This window comes from Schistocerca piceifrons, chromosome 5 (assembly GCF_021461385.2).
Source record: "Schistocerca piceifrons isolate TAMUIC-IGC-003096 chromosome 5, iqSchPice1.1, whole genome shotgun sequence".
Lineage (NCBI taxonomy): Eukaryota > Metazoa > Arthropoda > Insecta > Orthoptera > Acrididae > Schistocerca > Schistocerca piceifrons.
This window is the reverse complement of record NC_060142.1, coordinates 306,964,264-306,981,038: the sequence shown is the minus strand read 5'-3', so window position 1 is coordinate 306,981,038 and position 16,775 is coordinate 306,964,264. Positions and strand designations below refer to the sequence as shown.

The following is a 16,775-nucleotide window of genomic DNA, read 5'->3' as shown; positions in this document are numbered from 1 at the left end:
AATAGACTGCGTTAGAGATGTTCGATGTTCTGAACGAGAGTTTGGCGAAAATTTTTCTCCGTTTGAAAATCTTTGCACATGCCTCTTTAGTACATTACATTCTGCACAGAAGTTAAGAGTCATCATAGATTTAAAAATCTAGTCAATTGCCGTGCTTCATTTCTGACTGTATCACTATTACGCATAAGAATAATACGAATATAAACATGACATGATATGTATATTCTTCCACGTTTGCTGTTGTCTCACTCTAGTTTCGTAGTTTATTAGGCAGACAGAATTTAAATGAGATAGCAGCAAACACGAAAGAATACGTGGCAAAATGTTTAAATTCGTATTATTCTTATGGTGAAGAGAATGCTGCGTGTGATTCACAATTCATAAAAGTTCCTATTAGCAACCATCTCTTCTCACAGGTAGGAAAAAATTCAGAACGTAGAGTTGGCCATATTGACAAACATCCCTAACAGTCTTGCCAGTCGGATTTTTGTAGTACATTGAAACGCTGCAACATTCGAAGATGAACAATATGGAATTTGTATTTACTTCAATGGATAATGTATGGAAATGTGGTCGAAACACGGGGCGGAGGAAAAAAGGCTCGTCTTCCACATTTTTTTTAATTTATTTACTGATGCAGAGGTTTTGGCGCTAGTATTTATCTTTGTGCCTACAAAGCATGCCTGTGTAGTGCTACATATATTCGATGGCAGAAGTTAGTTGCGGCGGCAGATACCAACATTTTTCAGAACTTCTGCTTACTTTGCTCTCGATTCTAAGCCGCAGATGGTTTTTTGGATTACAAAAACCGGAAAAAAAGTGCGGCTTAGATTCGAGTAAATACGGTAAGCATAGTAAGCACTTTTAACAGTTTCCATATTAGTTCATGGCTCCAGGGCTCTTATGCCATAACACCTGCTACTTAGCTTACATAAACAAACTTAGACAATAAAAACTCCATGATGGAATAACAGTATAGAAAGGATATATTGCTACTCACTACATAGAGGAGGCATTAGTCACCGACAGACACAATGAAAAAGTACACCAGAATATTTAAGGTTTTGGTCACAGCACTTCCTCAGTAATAGAACTCCCACACATTCACACAAAAACATCTCAAACAAACACGTCACTGTCATTGGGCACTAAGTCCCAACAGCAGCTGTTTGTGACTTGAGCATCAGTCTCCTGGTGGCTAGTGTTAAGGGTAAGGAGGTAGCATGCAGCAAGAAGGACGATGGATAGCACAGTAAAGGTGGGAGAGATGCCAGTGCTACCTGAAGCAGCATGCAGGGACATGATGGGGATATAACAGGGCTGCTGTGTGCAGAATCAGGTGACTGTGCTGGGAAGAGAGAGGATGGGGATGTAGAGAAGAGGATAGGACCTGTAAGTGCATTGACTAGATAGAAGGCTTGTGTGTACTGTAATGGGAGCAGGGAAAGGGATAGGCAGAAGGAGAATAGGGAATAGCAAAGGTTCAGGCCAGGAAGGTTACAGGATCCCCACCTGTGCAGTTCAGTAAAACTGGTGTGGGTGGGAAGAATCCAGATGGTACAGGCTATGAAGCAGCCATTAAAGTGAACTATAACATATTGGGTGGCATGTTAAGCAACTGAGTGATACATCTGTATATTGGCCACAGTTTGGCAGTGGCCATACATGTGGACAGACAGCTCTTTAGTGGTCATGCCCACATAGAATGTGCCAGCTCAGTTTGTAGATCACATCGTTACTTTCAAAGATGGCCCTGCCTTTGATGGGGTAGGAGATGTAAGTAACAGGAATGGGGTGGGAGGATGTATGGGACAGGTCTTCCATCTTTGTCATTTGTGGGGATATGAAATGTGAGGCAACGTGTTGGATGAATGGGTGGAGTAGAGATAGGAAACAGAATTGTGTGTGTGTGTGTGGGGGGGGAGGATAGTGGGGAGGACATTTCTCATTTCGGCAGGATATGAGATGGTCAAAACCCTGGTGGAGAATGTGACTGAATTGCTCCAGTCCTCAGTGGTACACAGTCATGAGTGTTGTCCTCCTTTGTGGCGGGACTATAGGTATAAGGGGAATGGTAGGTGATGTAAGATAATACATGAGAGATCTGTTTCTGGACAAGACTGTGAAGGTAATTTCAGTCTGTAAAGCTTTGGTGGTATTTGGTATCACAGCAATTTTATCACCATAACATATTGATCCAGCACCAGAGCATATATTGTCATACGCAGGATGTTTATCATGCGCTATTATAAATGGTTGTTTACATCTTGTTGTTCAAATATATTTTGTAGACCACTTGTGCCAAATTCTTTAACGATTGCCTATATTGCAAAAGCAGCTTGAGTGACAAAGATGTTGCTGCATGTGGCAGCTGGCCATTAGAAGATGAACTGGTGGTCATCCTTAAGAATACTGTAATTGTTAAAAGTAGTGGTAGCCCTGTACATTTGTTTGATTTAATGTTTCTAAAAAGATTTAACATGGACGTTATGAGCAGTTGTGATTGGGACTGTAGCAGTTGCAGTTGAGCTTTGGGTGCTGCTCACAGGGTCAGAGAGTTCAGACATAATGGGATCCAGTTTACAGGTGTGGTAAGTCAACTATAAAGAGAGTGACTATCGGGAAATTTTGGAGCTCCTCAGGTTTCCTGCTGGTAAAATATGGTAGAATATGTTCCAATTATAATAGTCAGAATTGGTTTTAATTGCAGATAGCACTATTAGTACACGGAGATCTTGCAAAATAATGGTGTAGAGAAGGGGCATATGTGAACTATAAGCTTATTGTAACATTGGACTGATAGAGTTATCATTACTTGCAGATTTATTGTGGTGAGTGACCATTCAATAAGGACATGTTAGTGTTTCATGTTGGCTAATATCTCAAGAGGTAGATTTTTGGTTCATTGTTTTGGGGAATTAGCACAGCTGGCACTGATCCACAGTCAACAATAACCTGTTGTACAAAAATATTGAATAATCAATGAAAGGATAACGTTCTACGAGTCGGGGCGTGGAATGTCAGAAGCTTGAACGTGGTAGGGAAACTAGAAAATCTGAAAAGGAAAATGCAGAGGCTCAATATAGATATCGTAGGTGTCAGTGAAGTGAAGTGGAAGGAAGACAAGGATTTCTGGTCAGATGAGTATCGGGTAATATCAACAGCAGCAGAAAATGCTATAACAGGTATAGGATTCGATATGAATAGGAAGGTAGGGCAGAGGGTGTGTTACTGTGAACAGTTCAGTGACCAGATTGTTCTAATCAGAATCGACAGCAGACCAACACCGACAATGATAGTTCAGGTATACATGCCGATGTCGCAAGCTGAAGATGAACAGATAGAGAAAGTATATGAGGATATTGAAAGGGTAATGCAGTAAGTAAAGGGGGACGAAAATCTAATAGTCATGGGCAACTGGAATGCAGTTGTAGGGGAAGGATTAGAAGAAAAGGTTACAGGAGAATATGGGCTTGGGACAAGGAATGAAAGAGGAGAAAGACTAATTGAGTTCTGTAACAAGTTTCAGCTGGTAATAGCGAATACCCTGTTCAAGAATCACAAGAGGAGGAGGTATACTTGGAAAAGGCCAGGAGATATGGAAAGATTTCAATTAGATTACATCATGGTCAGACAGAGATTCCGAAATCAGATACTGGACTGTAAGGCGTACCCAGGAGCAGATATAGACTGAGATCACAATATAGTAGTGATGAAGAGTAGGCTGAAGTTCAAGACATTAGCCAGGAAGAATCAATACACAAAGAAGTGGGATACGGAAGTACTAAGGAATGACGAGATACGTTTGAAGTTCTCTAACGCTATAGAAACAGCAATAAGGAATAGCGCAGTAGGCAGTACAGTTGAAGAGGAATGGACATCTCTAAAAAGGGCCATCACAGAAGTTGGGAAGGAAAACATAGGTACAAAGAAGGTAGCTGCAAAGAAACCATGGGTAACAGAAGAAATACTTCAGTTGATTGATGAAAGGAGGAAGTACAAACATGTTCCGGGAAAATCAGGAATACTGAAATACAAGTCGCTGAGGAATGAAATAAATAGGAAGTGCAGGGAAGCTAAGACGAAATGGCTGCAGGAAAAATGTGAAGACATCGAAAAAGATATGATTGTTGCAAGGACAGGCTCAGCATACAGGAAAGTCAAAACAACCTTTGGTGACATTAAAAGCAACGGTGGTAACATTAAGAGTGCAACGGGAATTCCACTGTTAAATGCAGAGGAGAGAGCAGATAGGTGGAAAGAATACATTGAAAGCCTCTATGAGGGTGAAGATTTGTCCGATTTGATAGAAGAAGAACAGGAGTCAATTTAGAAGAGATAGGGGATCCAGTATTAGAATCGGAATTTAAAAGAGCTTTGGAGGACTTACGGTCAAATAAGGCAGAAGGGATAGATAACATTCCATCAGAATTTCTAAAATCATTGGGGGAAGTGGCAACAAAACGACTATTCACGTTGGTGTGTAGATTATATGAGTCTCGCGACATACCATCTGACTTTCGGAAAAGCATCATCCACACAATTCCGAAGACGGCAAGAGCTGACAAGTGCGAGAATTATCGCACAATCAGCTTAACAGCTCATGCATCAAAGCTGCTTACAAGAATAATATACAGAAGAATGGAAAAGAAAATTGAGAATGCGCTAGGTGAAGATCAGTTTGGCTTTAGGAAAAGTAAAGGCACGAGAGAGGCAATTCTGACGTTACGGCTAATAGTGGAAGCAAGGCTCGTATTAAGAAGGGTGTAAGACAAGGCTGTAGCCTTTCACCCCTACTCTTCAATCTGTACATCGAGGAAGCAATGATGGAAATAAAAGAAAGGTTCAGGAGTGGAATTAAAATACAAGGTGAAAGGATATCAATGATACGATTCGCTGATGACATTGCCATCCTGAGTGAAAGTGAAGAAGAATTAAATGATCTGCTGAACGGAATGAACAGTCTAATGAGTACACAGTATGGTTTGAGAGTAAATTGGAGATAGACGAAGGTAATGAGAAGTAGTAGAAATGAGAACAGCGAGAAACTTAACATCAGGATTGATGGTCACGAAGTCAGTGAAGTTAAGGAATTCTGCTACCTAGGCAGTAAAATAACCAATGACGGACGGAGCAAGGAGGACATCAAAAGCAGACTCGCTATGGCAAAGAAGGCATTTCTGGCCAAGAGAAGTCTACTAATATCAAATACCGGCCTTAATTTGAGGAAGAAATTTCTGAGGATGTACGTCTGGAGTACAGCATTGTATGGTAGTGAAACATGGACTGTGGGAAAACCGGAACAGAAGAGAATCGAAGCATTTGAGATGTGGTGCTATAGACGAATGTTGAAAATTAGGTGGACTGATAAGGTAAGGAATGAGGAGGTTCTATGCAGAATTGGAGAGGAAAGGAATATGTGGAAAACACTGATAAGGAGAAGGGACAGGATGATAGGACATCTCCTAAGACATGAGGGAATGACTTCCATGGTACTAGAGGGAGCTGTAGAGGGCAAAAACTGTAGAGGAAGACAGAGATTGGAACACGTCAAGCAAATAATTGAGGACGTAGGTTGCAAGTGCTACTCTGAGATGAAGAGGTTAGCACAGGAAAGGAATTCATGGCGGGCCGCATCAAACCAGTCAGTAGACTGATGACCAAAAAAACAGAAATATAGATCAAATAAAACTTTGAATAGTGGAAAATTAAAACAAAGTTCCCAATGTCTTAGTTGAAGCAAATAGAATTTGCTCTTAATTAATCTTGATGCCCAAAGAAGGAAAAAAATAAAATAAAAGATGTTTTCAGAATATAACTTGGTACTTTCTCTTAAGACATAAATACCTTGCATATAATAATCTGACAAAGTTGTTATTTATTAACTTATATTTCATATAGAATGTAGAAACATTTCCAATGAAAGAACAGTGGCAAAATCTACTGTAATACATCAATTTTAATAAATCAGATGTACGTGAAACATCACACGTAATGCGTTACTCTGTTAAATAGGTAATAGAAGGAGTAATGGTAATAACTCACGTTATAAATGAAGTATTTTTCTCTACAACTATTGAGTTGTTCTGTGTCATTTTTGATATGTGTAGTTATATAAATGTACTAATACTTGATAAAAGGCTGTAGATGCATGTAGATATCATTGTTTCATGAAGAACATGTATTGCTACTATATTAATTTCTTAGAATTATTTTGCCAAAAGACTGAAGCTATTTGAATAATTTTATAAATGTATCAATTGAAAGATATACTGTAGGTGTTACTATACATTTTTTGCATTGGTAATAATGATCCAGGAAATATGTGATAATCATTCTGATAAAAAGAAAAGGAATAGAGAAGAATATCTGTTTGAAATTGATAAATAATAAGGAAAGGACTAAAATTGTATCTCTGATTTGGATATGGCATTTAACTTGATCTTTGCTTGAAGTCAGCAAAATCTATATGATAAAACAAGCGATGTTTGGAGTTAGTATGCATATTTTGATTAACTGTGAGTAAAATAAGCTATGTCATCATCATATTTTCTCAAATTTTTAACATTTTCACTCTAGAGACTTTAAAAAATCAATAACATTATTTACGCAAATCATTGATATAGTAGAGTTTCAACTGTGCATAGTTACATGATTTATAACTAAACTGCAATGAGAGTTAGTATGCTATGTACACTCATAACAATTACACAAGTTATGAATGCAGGGTGTACATAAAAACCAGGGAGATATTTAATTATTTATTGCACAAGAACCAGACATTGTACAGATATCATACAAATGTCATTTTGAAGAGAAACCCTGAAAGCTTTTTTTCATGTATTCCACCACAGCATAGTTTGCTAATTTGCCAATAGTCAGCGCTAGTTACAAACATGGCATGTTAAGGTGCAGAGCAAGCTTTCTGTGTGTTGGAGTTTGACAAAAACAAGTGTGCTACAACTGTTCAATGGATGTTTAAAACCAAGAAGCCACCAACAAGGAAGGCCATTTACCACTGGCACAACAAGTTCGTTATGGCGGGTTGCTTGTTTCCGGCAAAGAGAAGCGGATGTCCCAGTGTGAGTGAAGTGAATGTGGAGCGCATATGAGAGACATTCATAAGGAGTCCAATGAAATCAGTGTGTCGTGCATCCTGTGAACTCAACATGGCTCCAATGAGACTGTGGAAAGTCCTGTGACAGAATCTGTCTATGAAACCATTCAATTGGCGTTAGTACAGAAGCTCAATGACAAAGACAAGCGTTTTGAGTTTTGTTCGCAGCGGCAACAATTGAATGAGAATGGGGGTGGCATTGTTGATCGCCTAATTTTTAGCAACGAAGCCACTTTTCACACTAATGGGAAAGTGAACAGCCACAAATATCAAATCTGGGTACAAAGCATCCACACAAGCACACTGAATCTGAGCGTGATTCCTCAAAGGTAAATGTTTTTTGTGCCTTGTCACATCGAAAACTGTACGGGCCATTCTTCTTCGCTGAGAGCAGTGTCACTGGATATTCCTCCTTGGACATGTTGCAGCAATAGCTGGTGCCTCAATTGCAATTGGACTCTCCATTCGCCTTTCAGCAGGATGGGGCTCCACCCCAATTTCATCGTGGGTGCTTGAACACCAAGCTGCCACATCGATGGATCGACCGTGCTACAGAAGGGACAGCTATTTCATGAGATGGCCTCCCCGATCACCAGGTCTCACTCCATGTGACTTTTTTCTGTGGGGCACTCCGCCTCTACCACATGATGTAACAGAGCTCCAGGAGAGAATATGGGAAGCAACTGCCACAGTCAACGATGCTATGCTGGGACGGGTATGGCAAGAATTAGATTACCGTATTGATGTCCCTCATGGTTCACATATCGAATGTTTGTAAAACAAAATTTTACAGTTTCTCTTCAAAATGCAATATGTATGAGATCTGTACGATGTTTAGGTCTTGTGCAATAAATAATTGAATGTGTTCCCAGACTTTATGTACACCCTTATTTACCAATGACTAGTTAGAAATCGTATCTTTAGGCTGTATCACTATTCTGCTATCACATTGTCACTGCCCCATTCTCCACAAACTCTTCCATACTTTCTGGATGATCATTCTCTTGTTCTAAAAATGATCATTCTCTTGTTCTAAAAATTTGTTTAAACACCTAGAGACCAATACTAGCTTGACACCTCCATCTCTCTTGGATACAGCAACCAGTGGATTATTATACTGGCCCCTGCATCCCTCTACCGTCCTCTACTTTTGTAATTTCTGAAGGTCCATTTTCACTGCTTTTCTTTTGCAAATAGGTATTCTACATGGTTTTATAAGGAATGTATGGTGATTTATTGCTTTCAACTTTTATTGGTAGTCCTTCCCTCTACCCTGATTTTCACTAAAAATGTCACAAAACTCCCACAAAAATGTTTATAAGTCATCTTTCTCTACTACAATTAACTTTTCAGTTGCATTAGGTTTTTCAGTAATAAGGTGTGCATAAGAATAATTTACAATATTATGATCACAAGAACTCTCATCCTCAACAAAATAATTGCTATTATCCATAATTACTACTACTCTTATCTGATTACTACAGTTTTCATTAGACATCATATAGAATTTTGTTTCTTTAATGTTACCAGACCTTGATTCAACAAACAATAATTTAATTTTTTTCCAACTAAAACTATCATTTTCTTTTATAGTCCAATCCATACCTAATAATATGTGTTCATTTATGTGTTCACCACAAAACAGCCCTGTTCAAAACTAATGTTCTCAATGCTAAACATTACCAAAGCTTGTCCATTGATTAGCTTGCAAAGTTTGCACATTGCTCTTTTGATCCTAGCACCTAGCACCTGTGATTGGAAATTCAGTATAATTCTCTGTATGTTCTATTCTGTCACTCACCAGCCATTTGCCCATCTTCTTCTGTGTAAGTAGGAGATCCCAGGTTCGAGTCCCGGTTTTGGCACACATTTTCCATTGTCCCTGTTGACTTATATCAACACCTGTATGCAGCTAAGGGTATTCATTTCACCGTAACATACTGTACTACTTGTGTCAGTCAAACTATCTCTTTTCCCATTACCAATCTGAATGTTAATATAGGGACTGCCTAATGTGTCTTTATTATTAAGAATTTCATTCACAGCTAATAAATCATTCTCAGCTTCTCTAAAATTTAATTATGTTCCTATAGGTGACTCAAATGATGTGGTTGGCTGTTAAGCCCCTAATGGCACCTTACAACTAATTTCAATATTCTCTTGTACAGCAAATCATCTTCTTTAGTGTGGATGTGTTGACCATTCAAGGTTATCTTACTATCTATGTTCCAATTACTTAAATGAAAATGTGTGTTTTCATCATCTACCTGAAAATCACTATGCACATCACAACTAACTTCTGCATTCCTAATCTGACTAGCTGTAACTTCAAGTATCTTATCATTAATGTGTTTGTTCTGCTCTAGCTTATAATCACTATTTGTCAACATCTCATTGGTATACTTTGACTCTCATGTACTTCTTACTGTGCGTTATCATATCATCACCAATACCTACAACTTTGCTACTAGTATTATCGTCACTGATTTCAACATAAATCATACCATCAAAAACTTCACAAAACAAAGCACTATACTCCTCATTAGCATCAAAATCAACATCACTTCTGCATAAATACGCATCAAAATCATTAATCTTACTTCTAACATCAACATCAAAATCAATCTTATAGATCACATCAGCATCAGCATCAAACGTAATAATAGTTGTGCCAATAGGTTCACAAGTAACGTCATACAACATACTATCTTATTCCCTAAGCACATGATTATCAACCTCTGCTATAACTACTTCAGCTAAAGTAGAAGCAACTTTGTCAATCATCAAACTTATCAACCCAAATCCATCAACATCTTTACAGCTGCTAACATTACTTGACACATACTGATCTCCAGATTCATCAAAAAGATTTGCAACATATTATAACTTAATTCAAATTCCCAGCTCACTTCCTTTTCTTCATCCTCCATCTCCCTCAAAATATTTTCCCAAAATTCTCCATCAATATCAGCTCTGTTTACATGGTAATCCCTATTAATTCTTTGATGACAACTAGCTTGTGAACAGTAACTCCTTCTCCTAACTCTATTTTGACTAGCCTCGTTTCTGTATTTACATCCCACCTCAGAGGGACAGGCATCCAATGGGATGTTTACCCATTTCCCTGGTTATCATTTCTGTTGTCTCCTCCCTTATCTGAATGTTTCCTTTCTTCAATCCCCTATTGCCTGTTCCTCAGATCATGACCTCTATCATCACCCCTTCTGTCTTATGTAGCATAATTATTGCTGTAATTAGTACCTCTGAAATTATTCCAGTCTCTTCTCCTGTTTCTGTCATTTTGTTGATTGTGGAGTACCCTCCACTCTGATAATGGCTCTCCCTCTAATTACTAGTACTGTCATATCTGTCATGTCTCTCCCATATCCTATCCAATTTATCTACATTCTTCAAAAATTCCTCTAGTGAATCATCTGGGCCACAGCCCAATCCCCATTGAGATTTGGCAATCCACATTTTAAGACATGAAACTGAATAAGCTCGTCTAGTGGTTTATCCAAAAGTGCCAATGTTCTTAAGTGTCTCTCACAGTTCATTCTCATGTTACTTACCTTCTCTGTAACTGGAACCATTTAAATTCTCGCTCTTAATCCAAGCTTACTTGCTCTCTGAACAAAATTTGCTAAGGAACATGCTTTCAGACCCTTCAAATGACATGTCTAGGTCCATGCTGGTTACCCCAGCATAATGCTTCCTCATCTAAAACTTCTTAACTAACTTCACTTTGAAATGATCTGGCATACTGAGTGTGAAAATATCTTTGCATTGACACAAAATCTTCACCAGATGGAGCTTATGATCTCTCTGGAAATATTTTAAAATCACATTATTGAATATATTAGTACATAAAAAAATTATTACTGAAATTATTTGTGTAATAGTTTCTTTCTAATTGATTGACTTTAGAGTTAACAATATTTCTATTCTTGTTACAATCCTCAACATTTCCACTTGCAATGGTTAACTCTTTATTTAATTCCGTTTTATTTAATTCCAATTTTTTGTATACAGTATGTGACTCTAAATTAAAAGATATATTCATATGCTTGAAATCCTGTCCATTGCTCTCTGTCTCTTGAATTATCATTTATTCTGTTTCTCTTAATCTCCTCTCAAGAATAGTAACCCTCAAGTCCACTAATTCCAATTCAGTATCAGTCAGTTGTTTAAATGTACCTAGTTCAGCTTATACTTTATCAACTCTCTCAGCTATACAATTAATCAAACAATAGAAAATCCAGGATGGAATGTAAAAATATTATGAAAGGAAAGTTGTTGCTCACCATATAACGGAAATGCAGAGTTGCAGATAGGCACAGCAAAAAGACTGTCACAAATAAGCTTTTGGCCAACAAGGCCTTCATTGAAAAAAGATGATAGACACAGACACACAAACACAATCATGTAAATGCAACTCAGACACACATGACTGCAGTCTGCAGTGTCACGCAAATGGCTTCAGTTGCCAGAAACTGCAGTCATATGTGAGTTGCATTTGTGCCTTTCTGGCCAAAAGCCTATTTGCGACAGTCTTTTTGTTGTGCCTATCTGCAACTCAGCATCTCCGTTATATGGTGAGTAGTAACTTTCCTTTCATAATATAGCAGTACAATTAAGTTTTTTATTAACCAGTGTTAAGTCTACCTTTATTTCTTTTAATCCTATTCCCATTTTTATTTATACCCTTATTTTGTTCTGGCAGTTTATCACCAAAGAATGTTGTTAACTGGTCAAAACGGTATTTTAATGTCTCTGACTGTTGATATCTCTGAAGCAGCAAACAAATACTGCTTGTATTATCTTCACAGTCCTCTTCCCCTCTGGCAATTATCTCTGAATTTGACGAGTTAAGTTGCTGCACTTCATCGTTATTACAATCTGTGCTAACACTCAAGCTTATCTTACTTATATTGTTGCTGCTCATTTTGAAAAATTCGACAAATTAGTCACAGACAAACCTCACAAAATGCAGTACAATCCTAACACAAGTTTTCACACAGCCTAAGAAGCCTGAAGGTTACCCCACAGGTGCTCAACTGGCAGGGTAGGCCGTGTGCACACAGTTAGGATCACATTCTGCTTGATCAGCTACTGCTGTAATTGTTGTTGAACTGACATCTGTTCCTGCTGTTGCTCCTGCAGCGTTATTTGATGCTGCCAGAGCCCCAAAAGCTTTTGATCCATTGGTACGAGCTCTTTGACATAAAAAATTCAGCCTCATTGCCACTTTAGTAACGCAATACACAGGGGGAGTAGTGCCCATAGATAGATTCAGAGAAAACAGTAAGCAGCCAAAAAGAATTGGATGGACATGAACAGTTACTGTAAAGTCATGTGAGAGGTACTGTGGGGCTAGCAGGGCATCCAGGCAGGCTGACCAGCATTCTCTGTGTGCGCCCGTGGGTGCACTGTGCTGGGCGGTGCGGGCGGGTCAGTGTGCAGTCTACCTACTCTCTCTCTCTCTCTCTCTGGTCTTACACTTAAGCAGTAAAAATATTAGCCATCACTGAACTGTAAGGTAAAATGAAGGACAAGCAAATGCAAAGCCAAAAGAATCATCAGTAGCTTGTGAACGAAATCTGAGTAACAAGTAACAAACTAAGAGAATAACATTGTGTGCAATAGTAGCATTGGTGACCAAAAGCTTCTGATGCATAGACGCAATGGCCAAGAACCATATTCTCACTTTCCTCCTAGCCTATGCTACCAGTGGGTCTTCTCAAGTCATGTGCCACCCACGCTGCTCGTGGTGCAGCCGTGAAACCAGATGACTCAGAATGACCAGTGTTGATCCATTCATCTTGGCATCATTGTCTGAATCTGTAGACAGTTCTGAATTTACAAAAACTGAAAATATTTGTTTAGTTTCCTGTCACAATTTTGTTTTGTTCTTAGAATACAAATTTAAACTCTCTATCCTTTGCACAACTGTCTACTATATGTCAGGTCAACTTGACATAGTGTATGGAAGTCAATTGTGCCCTGCAGACAGTTCAAAAATATAATGTAATAACAGAACAACATTTTTGTATATTACACCGAAAGTATTTTACAGACACATGATAAAAATGCAGGGAATGGTTAAAAAATGAATGGATACATGGGGCTAGTTACCATTAAGGAATATATATCAACAGTGACAGTAAAATAAATAAATGATGAAATGTAGTTGCTGGTCTTTTATGTCAACAAAGGTCGTAATCACACAAAGTTTGGAACTGGTATCCCTGTTTTATACAAAAAAATAATTTATACTGTATGCAACATTTATGATGTTTAGTTCAGATGTGATTCCACAATACTATTCACCTTTTTATGCTAATCTATAAATTCTGAGTGTAACTGTGGCTTACAACACACCCAGTAAATACGGGAGATGTAAGTAAGTCAGCCACATGCTAACACTTCTCCACTGTTGTCTCCAGCGCAACTTGCAGCTTGCAGAGAATTCACATAGTAAACATGACAGTCATGGTTGTTCCAAAGATGTCTGATTGGGTTAAGATGTGGAAAACTACATTTAAAGCTTGACTGTGGTCTTCTATGTAGTTGCACACACTTCTATCCATGCATAAACATATACTGGCATGGTGAAAGATTTGTTTCTTCTCAGAGAACACTGCTTCCATTGCCTTTTGTTCTTCCAGAAACTGCAGAATATCATTTGTTGTCCAATATTTATTGAGAGACATGCTGATATGCATCCATCCTGTGAAACAGAAAACATGATTCATCAGAGAACTTTATGTGTTTAATGAATAAAAACCCATTACAGCATAAAGAATCTGACATGCACAATTAAGGGGAAAATACATTATCCTATTGTGCAGAAAAACTGGCAACTGACTTTGTAACTCAAACTGAGACACATTTTGCCTAGTACAATTTGGTACACAACTCTAAATGTACACTGTTGCCACAATTTTATTTCTTCCACAGTTGCCTTCCAGGCCACATCATATGGTAAGGAGCAATGATACTAAGTAGATGCCCATCTTTCACAGGGTTTACGAGGTGGAGTCCAACATTTTCGGGGCTTCTGCTGCCATCTGGGAAGTAGTAGTAGTAGATCTTGGCACCGCTAGGTGGCGAGAGCTGCCTATCTGATGAGTCAGTGTGTGGAGTGGCATTCAGTTGGGAGGACATGTTGCATGTCCACAATGATTTCCGTAATACTCTGTGTTTGGTGTGTGGCGATTTTATGATGGATCTGCGAAAAGAACAGTGCGTGTGTATCAAACTCTGTGCGAATCTTGGGAAAAGTGCTACGGCGACCCTTGCAATGATTCAACAAGTGTTTGGGAGACAGAGCATGAGCTTTATGCATGTGTTTGAGTGGTGTGCTTGGTTCATGGCCGGCTGTACAGATGTCGAAGATCATGCTCACACTGGAAGGCCCGTTAGCCACACAATACCAGACATTGTTGCCAAACTTCAACAACTGGTTCATGCGGACCGACGTCGAACCATTCAAGACCTTTCGGATGCAGTGGGTATTGGTTATGGGACATGTCAACAAATGTTGACTGATGAATCAAGCATGCATTGTGTCACCACAACATTTGTACCAAGGATCTTGACTGCCGATCAGAAGGCACAGCATGTTGAAGTGTGCACGGACCTTCATCAGACAGCATCTGATGATCCAACCTTCTTGGTGTGGGTTATCATCAGCAATGAAAGCTGGATTTATGGTTATGACCCAGAGACAAAGCAGCAATCATCCCAGTGGAAAAGCCCAGTCTTTCCAAGACCCAAAAAAGCGAGACAGGTGAAGAGCAAAGTGAAGAGCATGATTATCGTTTCCTTTGATACCAAGGGAACTGTGCACAAAGAATTTGTCCCACCCAATCAAACAGTGAATTTTGCTTACTACTGTGATGTTTTGCAACGTCTCCATAAAAATGTGTGGTGATGATGGCCTGAACTTTGGCATCAAGGGAACTGGCTGCTGCACCACGTCCTTGCTCACCAGGACCTTTATGGCAAAAAAACAACATGGCGGTTGTACCCCACCCACTGTGCTCACCACATTTGGCACCTTGCAACTTTGTGCTATCCGCAAAACTGAAACTCAAATTGAAAGGCCATTGGTTCGATACTCTAGAGAGGATTCAAGAAGCATCGCTGGCGGTGATAAACACCCTCAAAGATCAGGACTTCCAGAAAACGTTTGACCAGTGGCAGAAGTACTGGGACTGATGCATACGTGCAGAATGGAACTACTTCGAGGGTGATGGTGACCGTTAGTCCAAAGGAAAGGTTTTCAAGAGATGGCAGCACCAGTCCCAAAAATTTTGGATAGCACCTCGTATGTGGCAACATTACACTTCTTACCTGCTGTTGCTGGCAAATTTGGATAGCACCTCGTATGTGGCAACATTACACTTCTTACCTGCTGTTGCTGGCACAGCTTTGAAACTATGTTGCTACCAATCATTCACTTAGGTGCTCTCTCTATGAAGTGTTGCATATCTACAAAGAAAACTGAGATTTTCATTGTGTGCTATTAATATTTTTGTTCAAGAGTTAAGATAATTCATTTATAAGATACATACATTCAAACAGAGAGGCTTTAGAGGCAATCCCATGAGACACAGATTATTGTTGGCACTGCAGACTGTAACTGCAAAGGCATGTGGCATTTAGCTCCAAACAGTGCAGAGAATATAGGCAGAAGCAGGGTGAATGGAGACCTCTGATCAGTAAATTAAGTTTGAATCTCCAAAGAAAGATGTTAGTGGAAGAAAAACTGTCACAGATTTGAATAATTTCCAGAAGGATATTGTTGGTGGTACAGTAATGGAATTCTATGATAATGGGAAGTACCCCACAAGGCAAAGATGGCATTTGTTGTAGACACCAAAATTTGTTTCACAGTGGACTGCCATTAGATTGGAATGATTTTGATATCTTTGGGATTCAGGTACAGACAAAGTAAAGATTGCAGATGCTTTCTGATGGAGAGATCCTGTATTGTAAAAACTAGGCCAACTTTTCCGAGAAAAACACTTAATGTGAGGAAAGCAAATTATCTTGTTATTTATGTCAATGAGATCTGGTTCCACCAAAATCATAAAACAATCACATCTGGCAAAATTCAAAGGGGAATAGCAGTTTGAAACTGCTGACTGGCAAAAAAAATCACACTTATTATCTGTCATGCTGTATTGTTTTAATATGACTTTATCAACAGTACAAAAATCATGATGATAGAAATAGTGATGCATTTAAAAAGTGGTTTTATGGTTGATTACAAGATGGACAAGATGATTACATGAAACTCTTGGATAATCTCAGTTATAATTTTTAATAAAAGATTCATCTACAACGAAGGAAGGAATTATGCAGAATGCAATGACTAGAAAACTGTTTCACTTTTCTGGCAGCTATACAAAAGCAGAAATGCTAGAGCAAGTCAGATGTGATAAGCATTTTTACAATCAATTTGAACCTGACAGCTTAGCAGCAGGATTGGGCCATGAGATTGTGAGGCATCCTCCTTATCAAAACAGTACATTCCAATATAAAATACACTGCTGACTAACAAAATTGCAACACCAGGAGACTTTATTTATTGGGTGTATACAGTATATTAGGCATGCCAGTCATTCGCCAACCCGTAAGATTTTTTCAG

General features: G+C 38.8%; 1 protein-coding gene across 1 annotated transcript in view; it reads left to right on the top strand.

The window, feature by feature from the left end:
- LOC124798960 (lysosomal acid glucosylceramidase-like) overlaps window positions 1-16,775 on the top strand; it is a 129,181-nt gene that overhangs the window by 69,738 nt on the left and 42,668 nt on the right. The window contains exons 6-7 of the mRNA XM_047262494.1: window positions 679-685; window positions 10,627-10,640. Coding sequence (XP_047118450.1) covers window positions 679-685; window positions 10,627-10,640 — 21 coding nt within the window. The remainder of the gene's footprint in view (window positions 1-678; window positions 686-10,626; window positions 10,641-16,775) is intronic.